Below are 25,546 nucleotides of genomic sequence, written 5' to 3' on the forward strand. Positions count from 1 at the left end.
GAATTGCTATTTCCTCTTCTTACTCTTCTGTGATTGGGTGAGGCAGATACCCACCCATTTGTTACAGAAGAAGGACACCCCTCTCTTCTTCCATCAGTAGAGCAACTTCCACAAGCCCTTCCACAACCCTGAAAAGGATGCATCTTTCTAGGCACCAGGGTACACGGGCTGTTGTCATGTGATTTTAGGTTTGGGGAGTAGCTCTTTACTGACAGTTCTGTGTACCTATAGGTGATGACCACAAGAATATTTCTTAGCCTGGCACCTGCAGCCCCTGTCTGTAATCCTAGAGACTCATGAGACTGATACCTGGAAGAGTGAGGTTCCAAACCAGATCAGGCAGAAAAGTTTCTAAGACTATACCTTCAAAACAACCCGCCAAAAGCCGGGCTTGGAGGTATGGCTCAAGTGGTAGAGCATCTTCTGTTTGCAGGTCAGCTGAGCCAATGAAAGGCCCTAAAACTGGTTTATTGTTGTGCTTCTTACAAATAATTTTTTTTTACAAACAAATCAATACTGAAGATGGTGGAACATAACGCAGAGCCTTTGCTATTTACAAATCCATAGACAAGTCAAAAATTAATAAAAGAGTGTTCCCTATGGGAAGCTGGATCCCCTGAGGAGTTAAGTAATGTGTTCCAGTGTCAAAGGGAAAGTTCTCATGATCCTGGTAGGCTTGGGTGTCTCATCCTCCTAGCATCTCTATAAGAGGCAGAGATGAGGAGAATTATGGGTCAATGACAACTGAGCCAAAAGTTCAGAAGACTCCATCTGCTGCAATAGAAAGCTGAATGTGCTGGCATGTACCTGGCATCCCAGCTATGTGGGAAGCACAAACAGGATGATTGACATCTAGGTTAGCTTCAGCATCAGTATGAGATCCTGCTTAAACTAATGGCTGCAAAAAAGGCTGGAGGCATGATTCAAGTGATAGAACACCTGCCTGGAAAGCACAAGGCCCTGAGTTCAAATCCCTTATAATCCGGGTGCTCTAGATAGCAGTTATTCCAGTATGGGCCCTGGACCTCCAGCACTGGTATCAGCAGGGACCTTGATAGAAACGTAGATTCTTGAGCCCTACCTCACATCTACTGGATTGGGGCCAAGCCAATTGGGACTCCTGAGCTCTACCCAAATTACTGAATTGGAGCTGTCTGAATATTCTACCTTATTCTGATATGTGTTCATGCTTGAGATCTAAGCTAAGAAGAAAGCAAACAGGACCAGACTCTGCCCTCCAGACAAAGAGAGCTGGAACTCTGGTCATAAATATTATCTAAGAAACTCCAGCAAAATGCTATTTGAATCTGCCCAAATAAGCTCAACTTGTTGAAACTTATTGACACTTTCTCTTCCCACACAAGCATAATGAGTTCTCCTTGATGGTTACACATCAGAAGCCCAAAGGACACTTTCAAAATTCTCCTGTCTGAGCTGAGACTCCACTCACCTGGATTAGAAGCTCTGGAATTGGTCTGGGTGTTTATGTTAAGAGCTTCCCGGTGGTTCTACCCGGGATCCTAGGTTGAGATCTACTGATCCAGAGCACACCTGCTGAGAAAAAAATTGATTTGATTTGTATTTTCATTGATCCTGAGCTTTTCTGGTAGACATTTATTTTACCCATTCATATGAGAAAACTTATATATTCATTGTAGGAAAAAATCACTTGTAAAATACAGAAAAGTTGAAAGGAGAAATAAATGAACACTGGCTTTTCAACTATCCAAAGGCAGTTGTCAGTATCTTTGTACATTTTCTTTTAATCTTTTCAATGTTATTTTTAATGCCCTGGTTTGAAATTTTACAGTACTGTTATCATAGTTAATATACCATTTTCTATCCATTTTTTAACTTTGTATTTTAAATCATTCTGTGTGTTATTATAATAATGAATACGATTTTTAAGACATGCTTGTGGTGACATGAAGAAAGTGACTTTTCTTTATTTCCACTTCAGGATGGCATTTAGAGTATTCTTTTCTCTTTACAATGCCTGAATTTTAAGCATATTGTGGAGTCCAATGTTGAATGTCAGAAGTGGAATATTAACTTCTTTCTCTTTGAATTTCCTCTCCCATGGTCCTTAACCTACCCTTTGTCATTTTTTTCCCCCTCAACACCACAGGAAGATATCTGCCTTTGACCCATGGGGGAATATGGTTTTATTGCAGAAAGTTTAAAACAAAAAAAGGAAAACATAAATATTTTGGCCAGGGTTTTATAAACACCATTCTACTTGTCAGCCTTCTCTGTAGTTGGAGTCCTCTTAAGTTGCAAGTTGGTAGTCTCCTCTGTAATGTGGGATTCTCAAACACTCATGTATGCAGAGCAGCCCCCATTAGGCCTGCTCCTGGATACTTTGGAAAGCAAGCAAGCAGATATATTACACAAGAAAGAAAAGGAAGAAAGGCAGGGCAAGTATAAAAGGTCTCTGACTAATGGATGGTTCCATGTATGATTATTTTATTGTTGTTGTTGTTATTATTATTATTGCTATGATTGTCTCAAAGCAGCACTCATCCCTTACTTGGAATTTCAGTCTTTTTCTGGGTTAGTAGGATATAGTATGATCATCTCTGCACATAGTCGGCGGCAGTCATGAATCACAACAACCAGTCAGCCCTCATGATCCTGACGGAAATAACTGATATGCTTGCATTGCTTTGCTGTGGTCTTCCATAGGTTAAGTGTGCCAAATGCAATCTCTATTTATGATGTTTCAACTCTCAATGGATTGATTAGGATGTAACCCATTGTAAGTTGAGGAACATCTATAAAGCAATTTTCTGGTATACTTTGTGCTCAGTCAGAAATGTCCCAAACCAAGCCATTGGTTCCTCTTCCTTCAACATAACACTCTTTGTTGCATGATAATATATGTACATATATACAATTATGTATAATGTATATATGTGTATCTATGTATATTATATATATAGAAATATATTCTCTGAAATATATATGATATATATTACGTATTATTGTTTGTTTGCCTGATGAGTTCAGCCATCTGGCTCAGTTGTTGATTTGGACACAGGCTCACCATCATTGTTGGGTGCGATGGAGCTGTGACTGTCTTGTGTGGTGGATGCGTCAGGTAATTCTGCCCCATCTTCTTGCAGGGCATTATGGGAAGGAGGCTTACCGAAGTGGAGGACCAGATCTCCATAACTTCATCTCATCTGGATTTGTCACGTTAGGAAGAGGACACACGAAGGGTACAGTGGAAACCATTTTTTACTAAAGTACAGAGGTTGCCTAGGGAACCCGATCAGAACTAGAAAGATGACCCAGAGGCTTCCTCCAAAACAGGAATAAATGGGGGCAGTTCTATGGCAGCTTGTCCTGGGGACAGGAATGACTAGGAAGTCTCAGGTGCAACTTTAGCAAGTGATCGACTCCCAAGAGACATCTATCATGCTCTATCCGTGGCAAGAGCAGAGTGCAGATGCCAGTGGCTTCCCTCGGGGTGGGGACCACAGGCAATATGGTAGGATGTGGCAGCATTTACAAAGTGTGTGTTTGCCTGGCCAGTTGGCTATTATTCCCTTCCCATTGGAAAGCCACGTTTTATAACCTCATGTCAATGAATGTTCCGTCCTGTGGGTTTCTAAGCCAGTGTGCATGTGGAGAGTTTTTACCACCCTATGTGTGTCTCTGTATAACTCTGTGATATGGACACAAAGGTAGAGGTTATGCAGACCTTTCCAGCCGCAAGATGAAAGCTAACCTAGCGTTTCTGCTAAGCTGCTTTATGACCTAGCCGACAGCTTGCAGAGCATCTGCACAGGGGAATGGAATCCTCCCCGATCCTGTCTTTTGTTTAAGCAGAGTCCTACTAGTGTTGTGAGCATTCTGTTGCATCAAGGGTAACTGGATCCCTAACTCCTCTGACTGATTCCCTCTCCGACACCTGTGTGCTGTTACTATAGACCACATGTGAATCCTGTTGTCGGGATGAGCACATCCCGTCTTCCTCGGAAATATGTGTCTGTTCCAAGTGTGAGCAAACAAGGAACTCGGCAATATTTTCTTACATTCCATGCACTTGATTTTTAAATCCCCAATGTGATGTTTGTTCATCCTCTATAGAAAAAAAAAATCTGTATCTGTGTATGTATTTTCTGTGTGTCTCTTTGTGTCTAAATAAAGTTTATTGAGGATACAGGTGGCATTTGTGGCTACTAAGAACTGCTGAATCCACTTGGGACCAGCTGACTCCAGAAGGAGAAATGGGCTCACAGTTTAACCACTGAAAATTACAGCAATAGACACATTCATGTAGACTTAAACCTGCACCTACCAGCGCTTTGCTCTCCACTTCATAATAATTACCCGTAGCTAGGAAACAGACTGGCCTAAAACTTAGCATTTTAAAACACAATTATTCACTTACCATTTCTGAGGGCTGGGGTTTGGGTTATCCTAAATGTGTCTGTCATGAGTTTGCAATCACAGTGTCAGGTAGGACTGGGCGATCTGAAGGGATCCAGTTCCAAGATGGCAGACTCACATGGGACTGGCTGTTGAAGAGAGGTTTTGGTATTTCAACAAGACATTCTCTCCATGGGCTATTTGAGTGACTTCATTGTATGGTGGGTATGTGTCCTCAGAGCTGGTGATCTGAGGAAGAGGGACACAGCCACCATGTCTTTGGTAACTAAGCATACTAGTTGCACACCATCATTTTGATCACATTTTATGAGTTATACAAGTCAGTCCTCCTTCAACTTTTGGTAGCTACACAGAGGCAATGAGATCAGAAGAGGAGGAACATTGAGGCCATCTTGGAGGCTAATTTTCAATTACCTACAACAGATGGAATGAAGCTGCAAATCTGTTTTTTTTTTTTCAAAGAGAACATGTCAATTCTTCCAAAACTTCTCAGCTTCCTGGTTTCACACCCATATGCCCATCCCCGATTTCAACCTGAAATCCCCAATTTCACCCTGAAATACTGAAAACTCCTCAAAATGCTGTTCTATGATCTTAGCCTCCCAAGTAGCTATGATTACAGAAGTGATTGCCTAGCTAGATGAAAAAAAAAAAAATCCATGAAAATGAAGTGCAGGAAAAGAACTTACAGCAGGTTAAGAGTCCAGACAGTGCTGTGGGAGGAAGCAACACAGGTCTCAAGGAAGGCCTCCCAGGTAAGGTGAACAGGACCTCTGGGAAGCCTTGAGGGAATAGTTTTCATGTGTATGTGAATAATCAGAAATTAGGTCTGTGTGATCATAGGAAGCAGGGCAGACTAGGACCTAAGAGTTGGGACTGCTATGAAGCGCCAAGTTACCCTCAAGACAAATGGCTTTTGCCTCGATAGGCCCTTTCCAGACCCCAAAGGAAGATCCAAAATGCATCACTTCACTCCCTGGAGAAGAGGCTGGGTAGAGACAGCCAATGTTGTGACCAAACCAGCCACACCATGAAGTCTGAGGCAGAAAAAGAAGGAGGAAAATAAATGCTAAGAAGGAAGTGTGATGGTTCAGGTGTATGACACAAAACCATAATTCCAGCAGCAGAAGGATTGTAGTCCTGGGGAAGCTCTGGAAGAAATGAATGAAGAGATCCTACTTGAAAAAGAACTAAGGCAGAAAAGGCTGGGAGGGAGGCTGAAGTCATAGCGTGCCTGCCAATAAGGATGAGGTCCTGAGTTCAACCTCCAGTATGGCTGACACAGAATGGGGGATGGGAAGGAGGAAGTGAGGGAAGGAAAGAGAGGGGGAGAAAGACAGACAGACAGACACACACACACACACACACACACACACACACACACAGATAGAGACTGAGAGAGAAAAACAGAGACTGACAGACAGAGATCAAAGCTGGACAAATGTCAATACTGATGGTTGATTAGGAATCTCAGCAACAGGGGGATTTGTAAAGAGGAATCCTGGCAGCTCAAACCCCAAATCTGAGCAAATCTGCTCAGTCGGGAGGGGGGAATTCTAGACTATGAACCAATGGGACTTGCTTTGTCACTCACTCCCTGAGAAAAGAATGATGCTGAAAATTGTTTTTAACATTGAGAAAACGTACAGGCTAGTCAATGGTTTGGGGTTGATGGTCGAATGGGCATAAGATGGCAAGAACAAGAGAAAAGCATGGGTAAAAGCTTCCTGGTGGATGTGATAGTTGAGGGTATAGCTTTGGGTAATTGCAAAGGCTAATGGGGGAACAGTAGGAGCGAGGGACTGTAGGAAGTAGACATGAACGCTGAATTCAGAGACCTCCTTCAGCTTCTTCAAGCTCTCCATTCATCATGGACTTCCCTCTCAGCACTCTCCTCCAAGTCTGGCTTTACTGTTTTTTTGTTTTTCCCCCAGAAGCCCTTCCCCATACGCACCTGCTGGCCTGCTCCAGTGCTTCATGGGAGCAGTATTTATCTCTTCCTCCAGTCACTTGTCTGAGCACCACTGTGGCTTCTGCAAGAATTGATCAGGTCTTATAGAAAGGGAAGGAAGAATGTGGATACAGGGGCCTCCATGGAACTTCAGGCTACCACTTGACTCGGAGCCAGACTCTCAGATCCGCAGTGGATGGTGGTGAAGAGTTCCCTGAGCTATATGACTAAAGGAATCCAGCTTAGAAATTTTCACAGAGAGAGCAGAGCCAGGGGAGTGAGTGGGTTGGACTATACTAAGGTATTTGAAGACTGGACTCCAGATAAAGCACAGAACTCAGAAGGCATCCTGTCTCCATGGAAACGGTGAGGCAGAAAGTATAGCAAGAGAGGGAGGGTCAGGGAAGGCTTGCCTAAGAATGGCCTCTAGAAAGCCAATACTACTTGGGAGCAATCTTTCCTGTGCTTCTCCATGAGACAGGGTGGACAGGCAGAGTGTAAATGGAGCAGGGAGGGATTCAGGATCACTGCCAAGAGCAACAAAGTTCTAAACTATCTACTGGTGGTTTGATCTGTTTATATGGGACAACTCCCTTGTGTAGCCTCTGCTGCTTACTCTGCTGATTAATGTCTGAACACCATAAACTCCAGGTGCCCAGCTTTATCAAATGTATTTCACATGATCCTGAACAGCACTTCGGCACTGGTATAATTCCTTATTTTGTTTTAATCGAATCAGCCTCACCCAAGTTGCTTATTGTTAAAAAAAAAAAAAAGGAAAACACTGATGTCATCAGAATAAAGGATGGATGTACATGAATGGTGAATTCCATCCTCACCCATCTCCCAAGATAAGTGCTATCCAGTACAATAAAAAGATACAAGGGGAAACAAACCTTGGATACTTGTGTGTAAACTCTGCCAGTTGGCTCATCATGGAACAATTATTCTACAAAATTCCCTTTGGTATGTATGTCTTGTAACTCAGAACGCCCACGACCTTCTAGAAAGCTAAGAAGGATGCTTTCTCCATCTGGCCCAGGATTCTGTCCCCACCTAGAACAGTGTCAGCAGCCATAAAACCTTGCAGGTTGACAGGAAGATCACTGTGTCATGCACCCACTCCCTTCCTGAGTCACCCACAAAGTCTACCACTAAGCTAGGACCACCTGATGGGCTCCAGGAGACCTCCCTTGAGGAAATAGGCCTGGCACTAGGAAAATCAGGTTCTCAGTTGGTCAAAGAAATGAGTATCATCTTGCTGGTTCACCTCATCCTAAGACAGTTTTTGAGCTGGAATAGTACACTGGGCAAGTTGTGATGACACGTGTCTGTAATCCCTGCTTTATAGGAGTTGGAGATAGGAGGACTGTGGTTTGAGACCAGATGGAGCAAAAATAGTCAAGTCAAAGAAAAGAAAGAAATGAAAAAAAGAAAAACAGAGCATATGGTGGTACCTGCCTGTAATTTCAGCTACTCAGGAGGTGAAGGGAGGAGGATCATGGTCTGAGGCTCCTCCTGGGAATCAAGTATCTTTATCCTATATGCACATTAAAGTACAGTAAAACCAAAAGGAGGAAGTCATGGCTCACGTGGTCCTCTACTTACCTAGCAAGCATGACGTCCTGAGTTCAAAACCAGGTAATGCATTAAAGTCAAAGGAAATATATGTTACACTGAATAGAATGTTACCCAAACTATGCTGCAGCTTAATAAATGGTGTCCAAGAAAAAACTTCCCATCCATCAGCCATATGTCCATAGGTCCATATGCTGAGTCCTGTTCATTACATGACATTGCTTCATGCTTGCTTTGGGGCCTGTATCTGGGTAGCTGGGCCAGTCTATCTCCTTATATCCTGAGTTGATATAAGAAGAGAAATTGTACAGGGCCAAGGATGAGTCTCAGGATGCACTGCTGGTTCTGTTACCTTGGAAAGTTTCAACTCTTTCCCCAAAAGAGGAATCCCTTGGGTACAGATAGATCTCCCATAGTCTCTACCAACGGAACAACAGAGAGGACATTTGAATCTGGGGTTCATGAATGTATCCCTTACTCCTTAGCTTCCAGGCACCTGACTACTTTTTGATCAAACATGAATCCTGTTTCAACCTGAATATTAGTATTGTCTACAAAATCTTCTTTGGGAGAAGACAGAAAGTCAAGTCCCTCTGTTTCCCCAGAGGCTGGCTTACCCAGCCAGCGCACTGCTGCTCTTCTTGTCTTCCAACCGTTCACTCGTGCCAGATCTAAGCTTCCTCTTGCAATGACCTTTGGCTCAAGATGGCCTCTTAAGATTTGTGGTCAGTGGAATGTCTCGGGCACTGTTCTTGGCACTGGCCATTCAAGTTGGGAACCATCCCCCCCATTCCCAAAAGCCAGCCTTTGGCATTTGCTTTTCCTTCTCCTCGACTCACTGCCAAGAGTCTCATGATCCCTGACAGCTAAGTTGTGGGAATAAGTCAAGAACCTAGGGTCTGTAGCCAGGAGGGGAGGCCTTCTCCCCTCTATACTTGCCAGGATCTCACGGTGGCCAAAAAGTGGAGCATTAAGACAGAGAGTTCTTTAGCACCTCACTGTCTGGGTCACAACTGTATTATCTATGGCTCTGCTTCTACACTGATTATGAGCATGATGGAAGAAGGACATTTCAGCCATTGCTGCCTAGGGTCACAGTCAAGTCCACTTTCCCCCAAACGGTGATTTAAACCTGCTTATTCCGTGACTGTGAACAAAACAAAAAAGGAATGGCAAAAATAAGAGAGTTATTATGGGGACACAGGCTCAACTCCTGGCTTCATCACTTGCTATGTGACCTTGACCTCTCTGATATCCATCTTAAGAAAAGTCTGCAGTACCACCTGCCTGCCAGAGCTGTTATGGAGATGGGAAGAGAAACAGGCACCCAGGCACAAAGCACCCCGGCTTTGAAAGCTGTAGAATAGCAGGGCCAGGCATAATAGTATCACTTGGGAGCTGGTTAGAATGCAGATGCTTGCACTCCACCACACACCAAGCAAATCAGATTTGGCATTTAAATAAGATCTCTAGATAATTCACATGCACATTAAAATTTGAGAAGCATTAATATCTATATCTATATCTATCTATATAGATACATAAATTTTGTAAGAAAGTCCTTGCAGTGGTCTTCAAGATCTCTTTTATTTCTGAGAAGCATTTGTCAGGCCCTTAATCTAGGAAGCCAGGTTGTCTTATAGATGAGGAGCAAAATAATTTGAAGCAGAGGAGTACTTGGGCTTGAAGGGGTGATAGAAAGGGATCCCTTAGGAACCCAGTGAGCAGATTCCAGGACAGCTCTGGAATGATATGGGAAATGTAGTTTAAAAGGGGCAGGGGAAGGTTGAAGTTAATGTCCCCAGCCCTCCCAGGCACAAACGATGGATTAAGTTAAAAAAAAAATGTCTAGAGTAGCTAGAAATAGAAGGGGGATGATGGGAGGAATCAGTGGGTGCTACGGTGTACCTGGATGGGGGAATGTTTAAGTGTGTCATGGCACAGTAAGGTGACTGACTATAGATAACGCATAGAGCTACAGGTGGCAATCCTAATGCTTTATCATAAAGAAATGAGTAAGATATGCTGGGCTAGGTTGTAGCTCAGTGGTAGAGCACTTGCCTAGCACATGCAAAGGCCTGTGTTCAATCCCCAGCACCAGAAAATGTAAACCAGCAAGTAAATGTGTGGGGAGATAGGTAATTTAACCTGATTTGAACATTACACAATTGGAAAAGGATACCCCATTAATACGTGCAGTTTTTGTGTACCCATTGAAAAATAAATTTAATTGAAACTGTCTAGCATACACTCCTCTTCCTTTCTATCTTTCTGTTTTTAAGAGCAAAATGGAGTTGGAAGTCAGTGGCTCATAGCTAGCTTCTCTGGAGGCTGAGATCTGAAGCTAGCAGTTCAAAGCTAGCCTAAGCACGGAAGTCCATGAGACCCTTATCTCCAGTTTACCACCAAAAAGCCAGAAATGGATATGTTTCTCAAGTAGTAGAGTACCAGCCTTGAGTGAGAAAGCTAAGGGAAATCATCCAGGCCCTGAGTTCAAGCTCCAGTACCGGCGCGCGCACGCTCACACACACACACACACAAACACACACACACACACACACACACACACACATGCACATGCATATGCACACATGCAGAGAGAGAGAGACAGACAGACAGACAGACAGAGAAAGAGAGAGACAGAGATAGAGAGAACAGAATTAAGCAGAACAAATACATAAGGCCTCTGTGAAGCCTTTGTGTGTGATTGACCCCCACATGAGCAGAGCTAGGTGTAGTAAATGGATGTTTAACTCTCTTGGCCTCTGTTCCTCCCACTGAGAATGCCATCCTTGAGTGACTCATTGTGGAAATGGTTCAGAGAGCAGAGCTCATGGAGCCAGTGCTTCACCCAACTATGGCCCCAGTTGCATGATATTGGATCACAGCTTCCTCAGGTAACCATACATGGAGGATTGGTGAGCCCTTTGTTACCTGATGTTGTGGGATGGTTTCAGGATAAGCCACCTCTTGGGCATAAAACTACCACACAGAATAAAACAGAGTTTTCCCTCAGAGGTAGCCTTTGCATGTAAGCCCCTCCCCTGCCCTGACCTCTGTATTCTGAGTGGCTTTTTGCCTGCATTCTTCAGTGGCAGCCTGAAGAGCATCTTGATCTGAGCATGGTGTTGAAGAAAGATGTTCACACCTGAAAGCCTTTTGACCAACAATTCATAAATGTGCAGTCTGGCTTCAGAGGGACCGGAGCTTATACACTATTCATTCCTTGAATAGGATGAATGTCCGAATCTTGTTCTCTTCATCTGTGTCCCAGTGAATCATTTCTGCTTTTGCCCTGGGAGAATCATTCTGGGGGAGCATAACGGTTTTCTACTTTTTATAAAGAGCAATTGAAGGCAGATGTCTGCAGTCATTCAACTTTAATGTACAGGGCATGGCACAGGCTCCAGCTAGAGTGGATTCAATAGAGATTATACTTGTGCAGAGGAAATCATGCATTCAGAGCAAGAAAGGAACAGAAGGCCAAAAAATGTGGAAAATGAAACAATGAGGGAACAGAGTATACAGAGAAAGTACCACATGCCTACAGCTGAAGGAGCTTGATTCTTGGCAGCTCTGGACAGAAACAGGAGTGGTGGCAATCGAGCCAATGAATAAAATGAGCAGTCTTCTCTGCCCTCTTGTAAAAGAGATGAGTTCTGGGAGGTTCTGGTTATTTATCCCTCTGCCTATGTTCATATCTCTAATTCTGTCACTTAAGCTTTTCCTTTAGCGGTAAGGCATTCCTTGTCTTCAAGAGACTCCCTTTAAGATGTCCCTACATTTATCAAGGTGGGTTCTTGTTTGTGATTTTACAACTATTTCGCTGGGAAGGCCAAAAGTCACAACTCTGCATGGGCTTTTAAGCCCAGTGTGCCTTTTCTCTGCTGTTCCCACCTCTTCAGTTTCTCAAGCATGGCCCTACACAGTGCCCACGGTCATTGGTATCTTTCCTCCAGCACCCACCTCCACATCCATTATTGTTGCATTTCTGATGGTGTGCCGTGGTCTTCTTTGTAGTCAGCCTTCCTCCCTTCCTTACCATCCAAACAATTTGCAAAAAGCCTCCTCTGTGGGACTCTATTCTTGTCCCTTCTTCCCCCACATTGTGCCTTCTACTGAGCAGACAGAGTGATCTAACTCACTCTACTCTGCTTTAACCTGGCTTAATCCAGTTCACCCGTCTTTGCCTAACAGCTCAGAACTATTGTGACTTCCTATTTTGCAAAAGCTCAAAGGCTCTTTATTGAGCTAGAGTATTAAATATTAACATCAACTCTTCACAACAAAGCATGCCCATCATAAAAATACTGACTGACTTCAAAACTTCACTGAACATCCTCTTCTACACTCCCTATTATTCCCTGTTGACAGCAGGATTCAAGGCAAAGCACTCAACGCCCTGTACAGTCCTGCTGTAGCTTATGACTTGAAGCTATCTTTTTTTTTCCCTGTTAACTACACACTAGCATTTACTTTATTCCTACTCTTCCTTCCTTGGAGTCTGTCTGCCTGGAATAGTCTTCACTGTTGGTGTTTATAGGACCAGTCCACCTACTGTTCAGGTCCCTGCTTGAATTTGGTCTTCTATGTTTGGCCCTCGTCCCAATCCGTTCTTTACAACTTAACAGAATATCATAGACTAGACCAGTTAATAACAATAGAAGTGTATATATCCAATTGGTTCTACAGGTTGGGAAGTACAAGGTTGTGTCCATTGAGCTCCTTGACTGCCAGCTCCTTTCCAGTTAGGCTTCTGTATATGAAGGCTCTTGTTTTCTCTGGGTTAATTTGTATCCTCTTTCCTCAGTGGCCTCTTTTGTGGTTGGAATTCTTTTTACCAATAGCATTCTAGGGATACTATTATTCATATGCACATGGAGTCCATTTTATTTCCCTTTTCTTTCTCTTTTTGATTATTTTTAAAATTGTTATTGGAAAGGTGATGTAGAGAGGGGTTACAGTTATGAAGTCAGGTAATGAATATATTTATTTTCTTTATTTTTTGAACAGTGTCACCTCTTCCCTCTTTTTTCCTGGTTTTCCCTCTACTTCTCTACCTTTATACTGCTAATGAATTTACCTGGACCGATTGCATTGGCTTAACACAACTAGTACAGATTGAGTAGCAGTAGAGAAAAAAGCACATTCTTGCTCCAAGAACTTTCCTAAGGTATAGTCTCAGGGCTCCACTAGATAGATAAAAATTGTAGATAGCTAGGCAGATAGTGGGTAGATATACAAATACACAGTTGTGTGTTGACAGACTAACTCATGGTGAGAGTATTCCTTAGTTCCTTTTCCTTAAGATTTTAATTTTTCATTACTTTCAAATGAGTATTCAACTATCATCCAAATTTTAAAAACAAACAAACAAAACAATAACAACAAGCAAAAACAAAGTGAGGGAACAAAGAAGCAGCAACTTATTAAAAACAACTCAGAAAGTATGAACGTAGGATTATAACCAGGCAAACTTTCCTTCAAATGTCCTGGATATAGAGTAATGGTTTAAAATATAAGAACTCAGAGAATTCTGTATCTATGAACACTTTCTGGGTAATCTGTTGGAGGGGATCTTCATCCAACAAAGAGCTAACTAGACAAAGTTCATAGAAAAACTAAAGATAGGGGAACATACAAACATATGCACTTATATGCACACATATACAGGGATTAAAACAGAAGTGGACTGGACCTGGTGGCTCACAGACTGTAATCCTAGCTACTTAGGAGGCTGAGATCTGAGGATCATGGTTCAAAGCCAGTCTGAGTAAGTGAGACTCTTATCTCCAATTAACCACCAAAATAGCCAGAGTGGAACTGTAGCTCAAGTGGTAGAGTGTTAGTCTTCCTTCAGTGAAAGAGCTCAGGGACAGTACCCAGGCCCTAAGTTCAAGCCCCAAGACTGTCACAAAAACTAACAAACAAAAAAGTGGTTTTGTGGTTCTGAAAGTAGACATTATGTAATATTGTATGTGATAAAGAAGAAATGTTTCAACTAAAAAAAAAAATGTAAGTTGGTCAAGAGGCCAGAAACAGCCTAAGCTACAAAGTGAAGCCATGTCTCAAAGGGGAAAATATGGAGGAAGGAAAAAGAAAGTAAACAGAAAAAGTAAAGCAAACATACTGATTGGTACGTTGGCAAGAAGTCTGTATTAACGAATATCAGTACAAGTTAATAAACTAGATAAAAAGTTGTATTAGACAGCATTAAGTAGAAAAATAATTATCAGAAAACAAACAAGAAGTACTAAATACCAAGATTAAAAAATAAATAGTAAAACCTTCATGTCCTCAAGGAACAAAACCCATACCCAAGGCAGGGTGCCAAAATGTTTTCACAGAATGATTTGCCACTCTTAAAGACAAGATAGTCTTGATGTTGTAGATATTGTCCTAGAGCACTGAAAATAAAAGGAAATTTCCTAAATTCTTTAATAAAGTAGAACAGTAATAATAAACAGTATTAAAAAAAAACATGACCAAAGAGAAACATGGTAGACTAGTGTCATTCATGAATATTGATAAACAAATGCTGAATTAATATTAATAAATCAATGTCCAGTATGATACTAAGAAAATAAGACAGCCTGACTAAATGGAATTTATTCTTAGATGTAAGCGTGAATCAATACCAGGGAATACATTACAGAAATACACCACACTAATATATCTGAGGGGGAAATCGTGAATATTTCTATAGAAGCTGAAAAAGATGTTTTGCTATGAACTTTATGTAGTCATCTCTTTGTTGGATGAAGATCCCTCTCTTATACTAGACATTTGAAGGAAAAACTTGCTTGGTTATAAAATTCTAGGTTCACGCTTTTCTTGAGTTTTGTTTGTTTGTTTAATTGCTGCTCCTTTGTTGCCTTTGCTTTTGTTTGTTGTTGCTACTGTTTTGTTTGTTTTTTAGAAGTCAGATGATAGCTTAAACCTTTAGATCTTATAAGTCATCTGATCTTTTTATTTAAAGCCTTGAGAACAGTTTTGTCTTTAAGGTCTATTGGTTTTTCTTGTATAGTTACGTGCCATAATTTCTAGGCAAGGTACCCATCTCTCTGTCTCTGATCTTGTCAACGATCTCTGTTAATCAAATCTTTTCGATACAAGAGTGACACTGGGTGTTTCCTGCCTCACCTCAAACTAAGCGTCTCCAAGGTGAATCTGATCTTCCCCTCAAAGTTCTTTTTTTTTTCTGCTGAAATTTTATTGACATCATTCTCTTTTATTTGCCCAAGCTGAAAGCATGAACTTTATGTTTTATTTATTCAATTCTTCTAGAACACATTCCTCATCCCCAACCTAGTACTTGTAGATTCTCTTTAAATACATCCCTGGGCTCTTTCACATCTTAAATCACATAAATCACTATCATATTCACTTAAATCAAGTTTTTGTTTCAAATTTTATTTATAATACCAGTATATCTAGAATTCCTATCGCCACATACTCAGCTCTCTCTTTTGAACAGGCCACTAAAATTAATCTTTCATCAATACAATTTTTGCCATAGCATACTCCTGCTTAGAATACCAGAGTAATTTCCAATCCTTACATTTCTTCCATTAGCAAGGAATGTACATGTGTCCACTTGACCAGTCATTCGGATTTTACTTCCACATGGCTCAGATCTTATGTGGATAACCTTTTCAAACGCTTTATCTATTACTGAATGTATCCACAAAGTCTGAAATGTTTGACATGCACATTTTCACTTGCTTTCCTACTCAAACTTTTATGGCTCTACAGTAGCCTTGTTTCAGTTTTTGGTGCCAGGCCGGGGCTTGAACTCAGGGCCTTGACACTCACTCACTGTCCCTGATCATTTTTGCTCAAGGTTACCATTTGAGCCATAGCTCCATTTCTGATCCTTTTATTGTAGTTGATTGGATATAAGATTCTCCTGGACTATCCTGCCTGAGCTGACTTTGAACTGTAATCCTCAGCTCTCAGTCAGCCTCCTGAGTTGCTAGGATTATAGGCATGAACCACGTCCCCAGCTAGAAGACTTGGTTTTTTATCATGCTCTTCAGTCTCCAATAATTTTCTCATATCAAGGTCCTGAAGCAGGTATTGATTCTGGTATACCAATATTTATAATATAATATTATCTGAGTAATATTATAATATTACTTAATGATGTACCCAGACTATATTTTCCAGTGGGACTCTTTTATTAGATGAGATTTAGGGCAATATTGTAGAGTAAGAAAAACCAAGTCTTACCTGGGACCTCTATATCCAACACATAGTTTATAAGGCCTGACACTTGGTCTTGTCCCAGATACTTGAATTGATTCTATAATCTGTTCTCAGAACTATCAGAGTTATGTTCAGAGTAAATCATCTCAGCCCCATTTATGTGATAGAGTTCTACCATGATCAAAATCAGAGGCTATGCTGAAATGAGAGTGATTTTAAAAACATGATTTGGTGGCTGAATTGCAACGATGGTTTAAGTCTTTCCCATACAGTTTACTGTAAGTTCAGACAATCCTTTACAACAAATGAGCTCCATGTGGCACCTCAGAAACCGAGACAACACAGGGATTGTGCCATCCTATAACTGCCCTGGAACTAGCAGCCTCCTTCATAGCACAATAGAGGCAGATAAAGAAAACTAGACATTGGTTTCTGAATGCACCCACCCTGAGATGACACATCCTGGTCACTTGCACATCAAATACTAAAGTAACTCATGTCCTGTGCCTACCACTCAGGAAGCAATGAGGTACAGGATGACATCCTAGGGTGACATCCAAGGAAGTATGACATTTTCACTCCTCTAGAAGGAAGGGAAAATAGGACATAGTGGTGAATTCTGGTCATGTTTATTCTAGCCGAGGAATCAAATGTTCAGTTTCTTATCTTTCCTGTATACCAAACACACTCTCTCCTTCTCCAAGGCAAAGCCATAATGCTCAAACGGTCATGGCATTGAGTTACCAGTCTGGGATGACTGACACTCGGCTCTCCTCACAGCAAGTCCCCGGGGGACTCTTCATAACACCTTTACAAATCTATAAACTGTAGGTCTGCAAAGCAAAGAGACCTGCTTGCTTCCATGCACACTTCTTGTGCACCCACCCCCACAATCTCCCTTTCGGAAAGAGAAGAAGGGCAGTATTCCATCGACACTGGGCTTAGCCATTTTGACATCTTGGTGAGCAGACATTGTGAAGGGCTCCTAACTTGAGATGGGACCGTTCCTTGATTAGGCTGCAGTTCTGCTCAAACGAAGAACTCCACTGTTTGCCATGGCTCCTGGCACTAACTACCAGGAGTTTTCCCACTTCCCATTGCCTTTTGAAATAGTTTAGAAGTTGAACTTTCTCAGCTCATCCAGCTCCCCAAGAGAATCAGGGGAGTTATTTACAGTCCCTGAAAACATCCCATTTCTTGCTCATTTCTTCAGTTCAACTGTTGAATTGGGAAGTTTTTTTGCCTATTGGATTCTGGTCTCTCTTCTGTGCTAGTGAAAATACAAGAGCTCCAGCCACTTCTGCTTCTTTTGCCTCCTAGGATCATTTCTCTAGCCCTGCTTCAGGAGATGTATGCTGAGCCTATCAGCCTTCGGCCCTTTGCACTAAGTCTCTTTATCCAATCAGAATGCCAACCTTCCCGGTCAAGGTAGATAAGAAAGAAGAGGTTCTTCAGTGTCCCCACTGTCATGTGATGCATGAGAATCCATTCCTATGTCATTGACCGAAGCAAGTCCTATGGATCAGCTGAATTTCAAGAGAGCAAAGAAATACATTTTTGTGGGCATTTGGATGGAAAGGAGAAGCCGATCAATGAGGGAATCATATGGAGTGTGACACCTCTGGATGTCAACAATAGGTTCTGGCTGAAAAGGACAGAGGCAGAGCTCAGCAAGGGAGCAGGCAAAGGTGTTGATCCGAAGGTATCAGGGATGCAGGTTCTCCCTTTGGGCCAGGGCCAGACAAATAGCTGAGAGTGTCAGTCATTGCACACTGGGGGGGAAAGAATTGTGGTCTTCCCAGAAGCTTCTTGAACTCACAGCCTCCCAAATTTGGCACTTGATACCCCGAAGCAACTCTCTCTAAGAGCATGAGCATTAAAAGAAGACTCATCACCTTGGGGTCCCAGACTCCAGAGAGGAAAGCCCCTCGCAGATGACTGCTCTTGGTGAGAGGTCTCTAAGGCTGCATGGAGTTCCCTACTTCATTGTTACCTTGCCTTTTCTTCAGGCCTCTCCAGTGAAGGCAAATAACTACAAGTATTCCCTTTGTTAGGCTGTCAATGCATCTAAGGCTCAGCCTTGCAATGCACAAAGGCCAATGGGGAGCAAGATAGAGTCTATGTGCAGGACTTTGCGAATACCATTGTCCCACATAGATACAAGTGCTCTCTGACTATTGGTTTAATTGACTATTTCCTTTTTTTTTGAATTGTCAGGTCCAGAGACTCCTTCCAAAAGTTTTAGTAGGAGTGCAACCAAACTGTTAGCCTGTGGATGATGAAATGAGATCTTGGGAGAGGAGACAAAGAGTCTGTGATTTCTCCCATCCACCTGGGAATGGGAATACCCCAGCGGATGGTGCCTGGTCTTATTGTCAAGGCTGCGTTTTGGGTGGGAATGGGGGCGGAATGGCTCAGACAGGTGCTGAGCTCAGCCAGCCTCTTCTTTATTTTGATTAATTGGGTTTTCTTTTGTTTTATGGAACTCGACAGCAGTGGTTGTGGCTTTTCGTGGTTGACTACCCCTGTAGTACCTAATTACAGAGGAGATATTTTTTAAAAGCAACAATGAACACATGTTCTAAATAGGTTCCTAATCCCAATCCTTCCCTCAGTACTTGAAGGCAGAAGGAAAGGAGGGATGGGTGTTATTCCCAGAGGTCTCCTGTCAATCAGTCTCAGACAGGTCCCCCTGGGGCCACTCAGGAAGAGTGTCAGAAGGCCACATGGCACAGAGGGCAGTGTTTATACCCTGTCACTGTAAGGCCATATCCCCCACATGTGAAGTTCTTGCAGCTGCCTTCTTACTCCTGCAGCTGCATTGGGGGAGGGGCAGGGGTGGAGGGAGGTATTACTCAAGAGCTAGGTAGGAAATTACATACTTTAAAGAAGTGACTTTCTGTCAAAGAGAAAAAGAAAAATCTCAAGTGGCAATAAGGGAGATCAAAACTAGACTCAGTAGCAGCTCCTGACATGAGTGATTCTGAGACTCCTCTCTTTATCCTTCAAATGAAAAGATTCATAGCAAGAGGAATAACATGCTTTGATTCATTCATTCACTCTGTGCGTTTGAGTCTCTGTGAGGCACAGGGAGAATCCATTGATAAGAATCTTACCCACCCGGTAGGGAATAAGGACAAGGAGCAGGAGTTCTTACCTGTCCACTGAAGACAGGTAAGTGAGGGTGGAAAGAATTGGGGGAACTTGTGCCTGTATAGCTCAATATCTAATGATCCCACCCTCCTAACTGCTCACAGCTCTCTGTGAATGGAGGAAAAAGAAGTAAAATGTTATGTGTGTTTGGCTCTCTTCCCCCACCTGCCTTCTTGCTTAGAAGGGCCTGGAACTCTCTACCAACTGCAAACTGCAGACAAGCAGGTGGAAGGAGTCAGTGTGAGGAATGGCTCATAGGGACTTCTGAACTGCTGAGACTTTTTTGGGGGGGCGTCCGGTCGTGGGGCCTGAACTCTGGGCCTGGGTGCTGTCCCTCAGCTCTTCAGCTCAAGGCTAGCGCTCTACCCCTTGAGCCACAGCGCCACTTCCAGCTTTTTTCTTTTTGCTTATGTGGTGCTGAGGAATCGAACCCAGGGCCTCAGGCATGCAAGGCAAGCACTCTACCACTGAGCCACCTTCCCAGACCCTGAGACTTTTTCTAAGGATGAAGCACACACAGGTCAGTGCTCTATTGCACCACACTTGTACACACACGTGCGCACACATGCAGATGAGAACAAGGAGATTTCACCACTTTGCCCTTTGACTTTCTTCCCCTTTCTAGAGGACCACACTGAAGTGGTAAGTTGGTTTACCGAGCAATGATGACCTCATGTCTCAGTCCATTTTCTATGGCTCTAACCGGGGACAAAGTAATTTATTAAGCAGAGTAGCTGATTCCCTTTCACAGTTCTGGAGGCTGGCAGGTCTGAAAACACAGCTTTGACATCGGCTTACCGTGTGATGAGGGCATTCCTGCTGGGTCATGTCACGACAAAGCAAACAATCCACCAAGAAGTTACTTTTATGCCAAAGCCATTCCAGCATTAATCCTGCAATAACCCACATCTTCACAACCCATTCAACTTTCATAGGCCCTACCTTTCAAAGATTATCAGTTGAGTTTCTAACACCCTCATGCTCACATATTACCTCCCTCATTTGCTCTGTTCCTAGCAGGGGCCATGTGCAAAACCCCTTCTTGATGTAGAGCTCTCTTTATGTGATGGGAACTGCTCCCGCTGTCTGCACAAGAGTGACTTCAACCAAATTCCTTCGGCAGTGAGACAATGACCTCCCTCTTTCCATCCCTCCTTCCCCTTCTTCCTTCCTTCCCTCCTTCCTTCTCTCCCTCTCTCTTCCTACCTTCTTTTTTATCCTTTTCTCCCTCCTTCTCTTTTTCTCTCCCTCACTCTCTTCTTTTCTTCTTTTCTTTTTCTTTTTTGTTTTTGTCGGTTCTGGGGCTTGAACTCTGGGCTTAGGTGTTCTCCCTCAGCGATTCAACTCAAGGCTAGTGCTCTAACACTTGAGCCACAGCGCCACTTTCAGTTTTCTGCATGGTTTATTGGAGATAAGAGTCTCACAGACTTTTGTGCCCAGGCTGGCTTTGAACTGTGATCCTTAGATCTCAGCCTCTTGAGTAGCTAGAATTACAGGTGTGAGCCACCAACCCCTGGCTTTTTTCTTTTCTTTGTAAGACAGGCTCTTGCTATGTAGCTAAAGCTATTCTCAAACTTGTGATCTCCTGCCTTGGCCTCCCCAGTGTTAGGATTACAGGTATATATGGTGACAACCCACTAAGACATCTTAGACTGAAACTGCATATCTGACCTGCTGAAACTTTAAAAGACAGGCCTATGAAAGGCTCTTTTCAAGACCGTCTGGATCATAATTCATAGAAGTGGGAGCCTATAACATTGGCAAGCTTCCAGGTGGTTCTGCTACACAGCTGTGGTCAGTGCTTCTGAAGATATTGTGAAAATGCAGGTTGTGATCCGGCGGGTCTGTAGACCCAAGACGTGACATTTCTCACAGAATCTAGAGGGAACGTTCAGGGCAGCAAAAGCATAGAGTATGAGTTCTCAACCTGCCTGCATTGTAGAGTCACCTAAGAAGTTCTGTTCTTCTTTTTAAAATCCCTTTGTCCAGGCTAAAACCCTGGTCAACAAAATCATAGTTTGTAAGGTTGGAACTCAGTAATTGTAATGCTTCCCAAAGGATAAGATTTCTTAGTGCCTGCAGAGAGCCCCTGGTTGGAGAACTGGTTCTCAGGAGAGTGGGCCATGATCCACTACTCTTCTCCCAGCCCACCCCCAGGGCTACTGTCTACTATCTAGAACCTATTTTCTGGACACTGCATATGTCGTTCCAAACAGACCAAACATATCGATGTTACAGGGAGCTCCCTTTGTATAGATAGCCAGTAGCAACATCCCTCAGTCTATGTATCTTTTGCACAGAAAATTAATTCTCAATTGTTAGCTCCAACTTCTTGGATTCTCTCCCTCTCCTGGAGCAATCCTCATGGTTCAGGTAGACCACCACATAGGCAGAGACACATGCCCACACCACACCTGTGACAAAAGCCTGCCAACTTGTACAATCTTGCCATCTTCTCTATTGTTCTGTACCTCCCGGTCTTTTCTTCAGGGACACTGGAGAAATCATGTCTGACTTCTCTAACTGCTCCACTTCCTTCGTACCTGTGAACTGTGTACATAGCATCACTCACCATTACTGCATTCACCTTGCTCTTACAGCTGGCTCTTCTTTGTCTTTCAGTCTTTTCTTCTCACCTGTGGAACTCTCTTCTCAGACCAAGACAGACAACTCCTTTGTATCCCATCGGAATGGGAATATCTACTATATTCTTTATTGCACTGTACAAAATGTATTGATTCCTCTGTGGCATGGTGAGTTCCCCATGGGTGGCAGTACCTTGTCCACTCCTCTGTCTATACCACAGTACCACACACTGAGCACAGTGCTCTGAACAGCAGAAACTCAAACAGCAGTATATTCAATCAATCAAAGATACTCCCTTCCTTTCTACTCCCCCCTTCCCCCAGTTTCTCCATTAGGTTGTATAAAATATACAGAAAATGATCTGTTTTAGCACAATTCTGACAAGCAGATTTGCTCAAACAGTCCATACCCAAGGGTAATATAATTGGAATACCCAGTCCTTCCAAAACCCTGCCAATCATTCTGTTGGGTAAATAGGCACAGGTGATTGGTTCTAATCAAAGTCATTAGGATGTTCTAGAATGATCACGCTGCCATATGTAGATAATTATGGCAGAAGTCTCAGTGTTGGATGTTAGCCAATCTAAATAGCATTAGCATGAGGAATTTGCATAGAACAACAAAAATAGAAGGATGGCATGGTAGTTGGGCATAACTAATGGCCAGCGCCTATATAGCATTTAAAAAAATGTACTGACACTTATCCAAGTATTTGAATATATTAATTCATTTACTCAACATAGCAGCTCCACAAGTACAATTACTATCTGAGTTTTTTTTGTTTTGTTTTGTTTTGTTTTTGTTTTTGTTTTTAGCCAGTCATGGGCTTGAACTCTGGGCCCAGATGCTGTAATCCTCTACCATTTTGAGCCACAGCATCACTTCCAATTTTCTAGTGGTTATTTGGAGATAAAAGTCTCACTGATGAGCCAGGCGCTGGTGGCTCAAGCCTGTAATCCTAGCTACTCAGGAGACTGAGATCTGAGGATCACGGTTCAAAGCCAGCCTGGGCAGGAAAGTCCATGAGACTCTGATCTCCAATAAACCACTAGAAAACCACAAGTGGCGCTGTGGCTCAAGTGGTAGAGTGCTCACCTTGAGCTGAAGAGCACAGGGACAGCGCCCAAGCCCAGAGTTCAAGCCCCACAACCGACCAAAAAAAAAAAAAAAGTCTCACAGACTTTCCTGCCCAGGCTGGCTTTGAACTGTAATCCTCAGATCTCAGCCTCCTAAGTAGCTAGGATTACAGGCGTGAGCCACCAGTGCCCAGCTAGTATCAGAGTTTTGTAGGGGAGGAAACGAAGAGAGAGGTTAGGTCCCTTGGCCAAGATTAAATAGCTGGTAAATGATGGTGTCTCCATTTAGACCAGGTAGACTAGCAGCACCCCCTATGCTTCTCACCTCCTCACCCTACGGCTATATTGAAATAGCGTGGGTTTCAGCCAACAAGCATTGGCGAAGCTCTCAACGTTATTATGTCGTTAACATTCCTTGTCATCTGTTAATACATAACAGAGCTAACCTGATCCTTGAATAGAGACTGGACTATCCCTGTTCTGCATCTTATTAGAATAGCAGATCTCAAAATTTAAACATACACAATTCAATTCCTTATTTCCTTTGCTCCTTCGATCTTTCCTTCCTTCCTTCTTACCTACATTTTTTTTCTTCCTTAAATACCCAAACAGACACACCCATATCTCAGAAAATAAAGACTTAAGGATCTTCAGTGAACAACTTCTCTGTAAAAGAATACTCAAATTGATGAGCACAAGAACAGTGCTATCTTCCTTTATTTTCTTTTGGAGATAAGACTGGGGTGCTGGTGTGCTGAGATGGGCAATTTGGGGGATGGCTTTTGAGTCAACATTATTCAAATTAGCAATATCACTCTTCGGCATTCATTACTTGATGACTCTACTTGGTTCCACAGAGACCCTCATGTGGTCCCTGGCGTGTGGTCCAGTCTCATAAAGAGATCTGGGGGGTGGAGGGTGAGCGTCAGTCTCTCTTTCATTTGGAAACCTGCCTGTGGAATCAATCTGTCTTTGTCCCTGAGGTTTTTAAAACATATTTTATATTAAGTGCCTTCATTTGTTGACTTCATATTTTAAAGCCTACGACTTGGAATTATTACTTTTGCATATGATCTGCTGTGCCTGGACCAGGTAGGTGTGAGGGCAGTGAGAAAAGCTGGGAACTGGTGTTTATGTCAGAATTTTCTTTGACAGAAAAAATTTCAAAGGCAAAAGCTTCATTATTCTTCCTACATTCCAACTGTCCTTTGTACCACATGGGAAGCCACTAGAACTTAATTTTTTAATACATGTAGTTATCAGTTTCTCTAAGGCAATGTTTTTTCCAAGTATATCCTCTCCAATTACCACTTGAACTCGTATTACCAAGAAATAAATTAGATATATGAGTTTATTAGAAATACAAGTTTGAAGGTCCTACTCTAGACTTACTGAATCAAAACTTCCAGGTTGGAGACCAATCATATGAGGTTTTTTGAATATTTTTATTATCTTTAAGTAGTTGTACAAAGGAGTTGCCATTCACCAAAGCAGTTTACAAATACAGTGCATCTTGGTCAATGTCAGCCCTTCCAACTTTCTCACCTACCACTCCCAACCCACCCTTTCCCTTACTTATCTTAGTTGAGGTTATGTGCTTAATGTTTGGCCTTTTAACAAAGCCGTTTGTGCTCAATGCATCTTCATCTGTGTCATTCTTTCAATATCTTCACCTTTCTTTGACCCATCCCTTCCCTTATATTTCTCAATTCTGTGGTATATACAATGAATTCTTACCTACAATGTATCCCTTTCCCTGCTTCATTTTTCTATACATCTCCCTTTGACCCCACCCTACCTTCTTTCAAGTACTCATTTCCTAGTACTTATTTTGTTGGGCTTTGACTTAGTCTTTTAAAAGAAGTATACGCTTTGCGCTCTCAATGGAGTCTATGCACTTCAGTTAATTCATTTGTAACCCCTTGCTTACCACCTAGTATGTTTAGTTGTAGATGTAGAAGCACATCCTAGCTACCCTCTAGCATGCTAAAGTTAGAGAACTACTCTCATAAAGAATTAAGATACTTAATTGAAACACAGGATAGCTAACATAAAACCTAAGTAATGTGTTAGCAAACACTTTACTTGAGAGAACTTATGGATGCAAGGAATCCTACACCAGGCATGAAGTCCCAGGCAAATGGTAAGAAGGTAGATAGAAACAGCTGGGAAATTGGCACTCTCAGTTCATTACTGACCCTAGAAAAATATCTCTGCTCAGTGATCAAGGTGGGTGAGATGTGGGTGGAGGGCGATGATTAATTCAGATGTTTCTTACTTGAAAGAGCTCAGCTGTTCTCCTTACTCAAATCTGCCTTACTGAACTGATGATATTAAAACTGGGAGCTTTCTGAAAGCTAATTCAAGCAACTGACTTTAATCATTCAGGGTGCTAGGACACACTGTGAGACTATAAAAACTGGGGCTTTGGTCAAATTTGAATGTCAAATTTGAATGACTGGGTCTGTGGTAAGACTCAAAGAGCAAATGGAACTGGCACAATATGATCTTTAAAACCAGTTACAACGATCAAAACATAAAAAATAGATAAAGTGATTTTTCTGAGCATAAAAATGTATCCTTTCAGAAACAATTA

General features: G+C 42.4%; 1 protein-coding gene across 4 annotated transcripts in view; it reads left to right on the forward strand.

Moving 5' to 3' along the window:
* Shisa6 (shisa family member 6) overlaps positions 1-25,546 on the forward strand; it is a 298,332-nt gene that overhangs the window by 140,243 nt on the left and 132,543 nt on the right. For 2 of the 4 annotated variants that reach the window (XM_042693210.1, XM_042693219.1), the window contains exon 3: positions 3,126-3,221. The exons of the other annotated variants lie outside the window; for them this stretch is intronic. In XM_042693210.1, the coding sequence (XP_042549144.1) occupies positions 3,126-3,221 (96 nt within the window). The remainder of the gene's footprint in view (positions 1-3,125; positions 3,222-25,546) is intronic. 4 annotated transcript variants of the gene reach the window in all.

This window comes from Dipodomys spectabilis, unplaced genomic scaffold (genome assembly GCF_019054845.1).
Source record: "Dipodomys spectabilis isolate Male_0828 unplaced genomic scaffold, ASM1905484v1 ptg000004l, whole genome shotgun sequence".
Lineage (NCBI taxonomy): Eukaryota > Metazoa > Chordata > Mammalia > Rodentia > Heteromyidae > Dipodomys > Dipodomys spectabilis.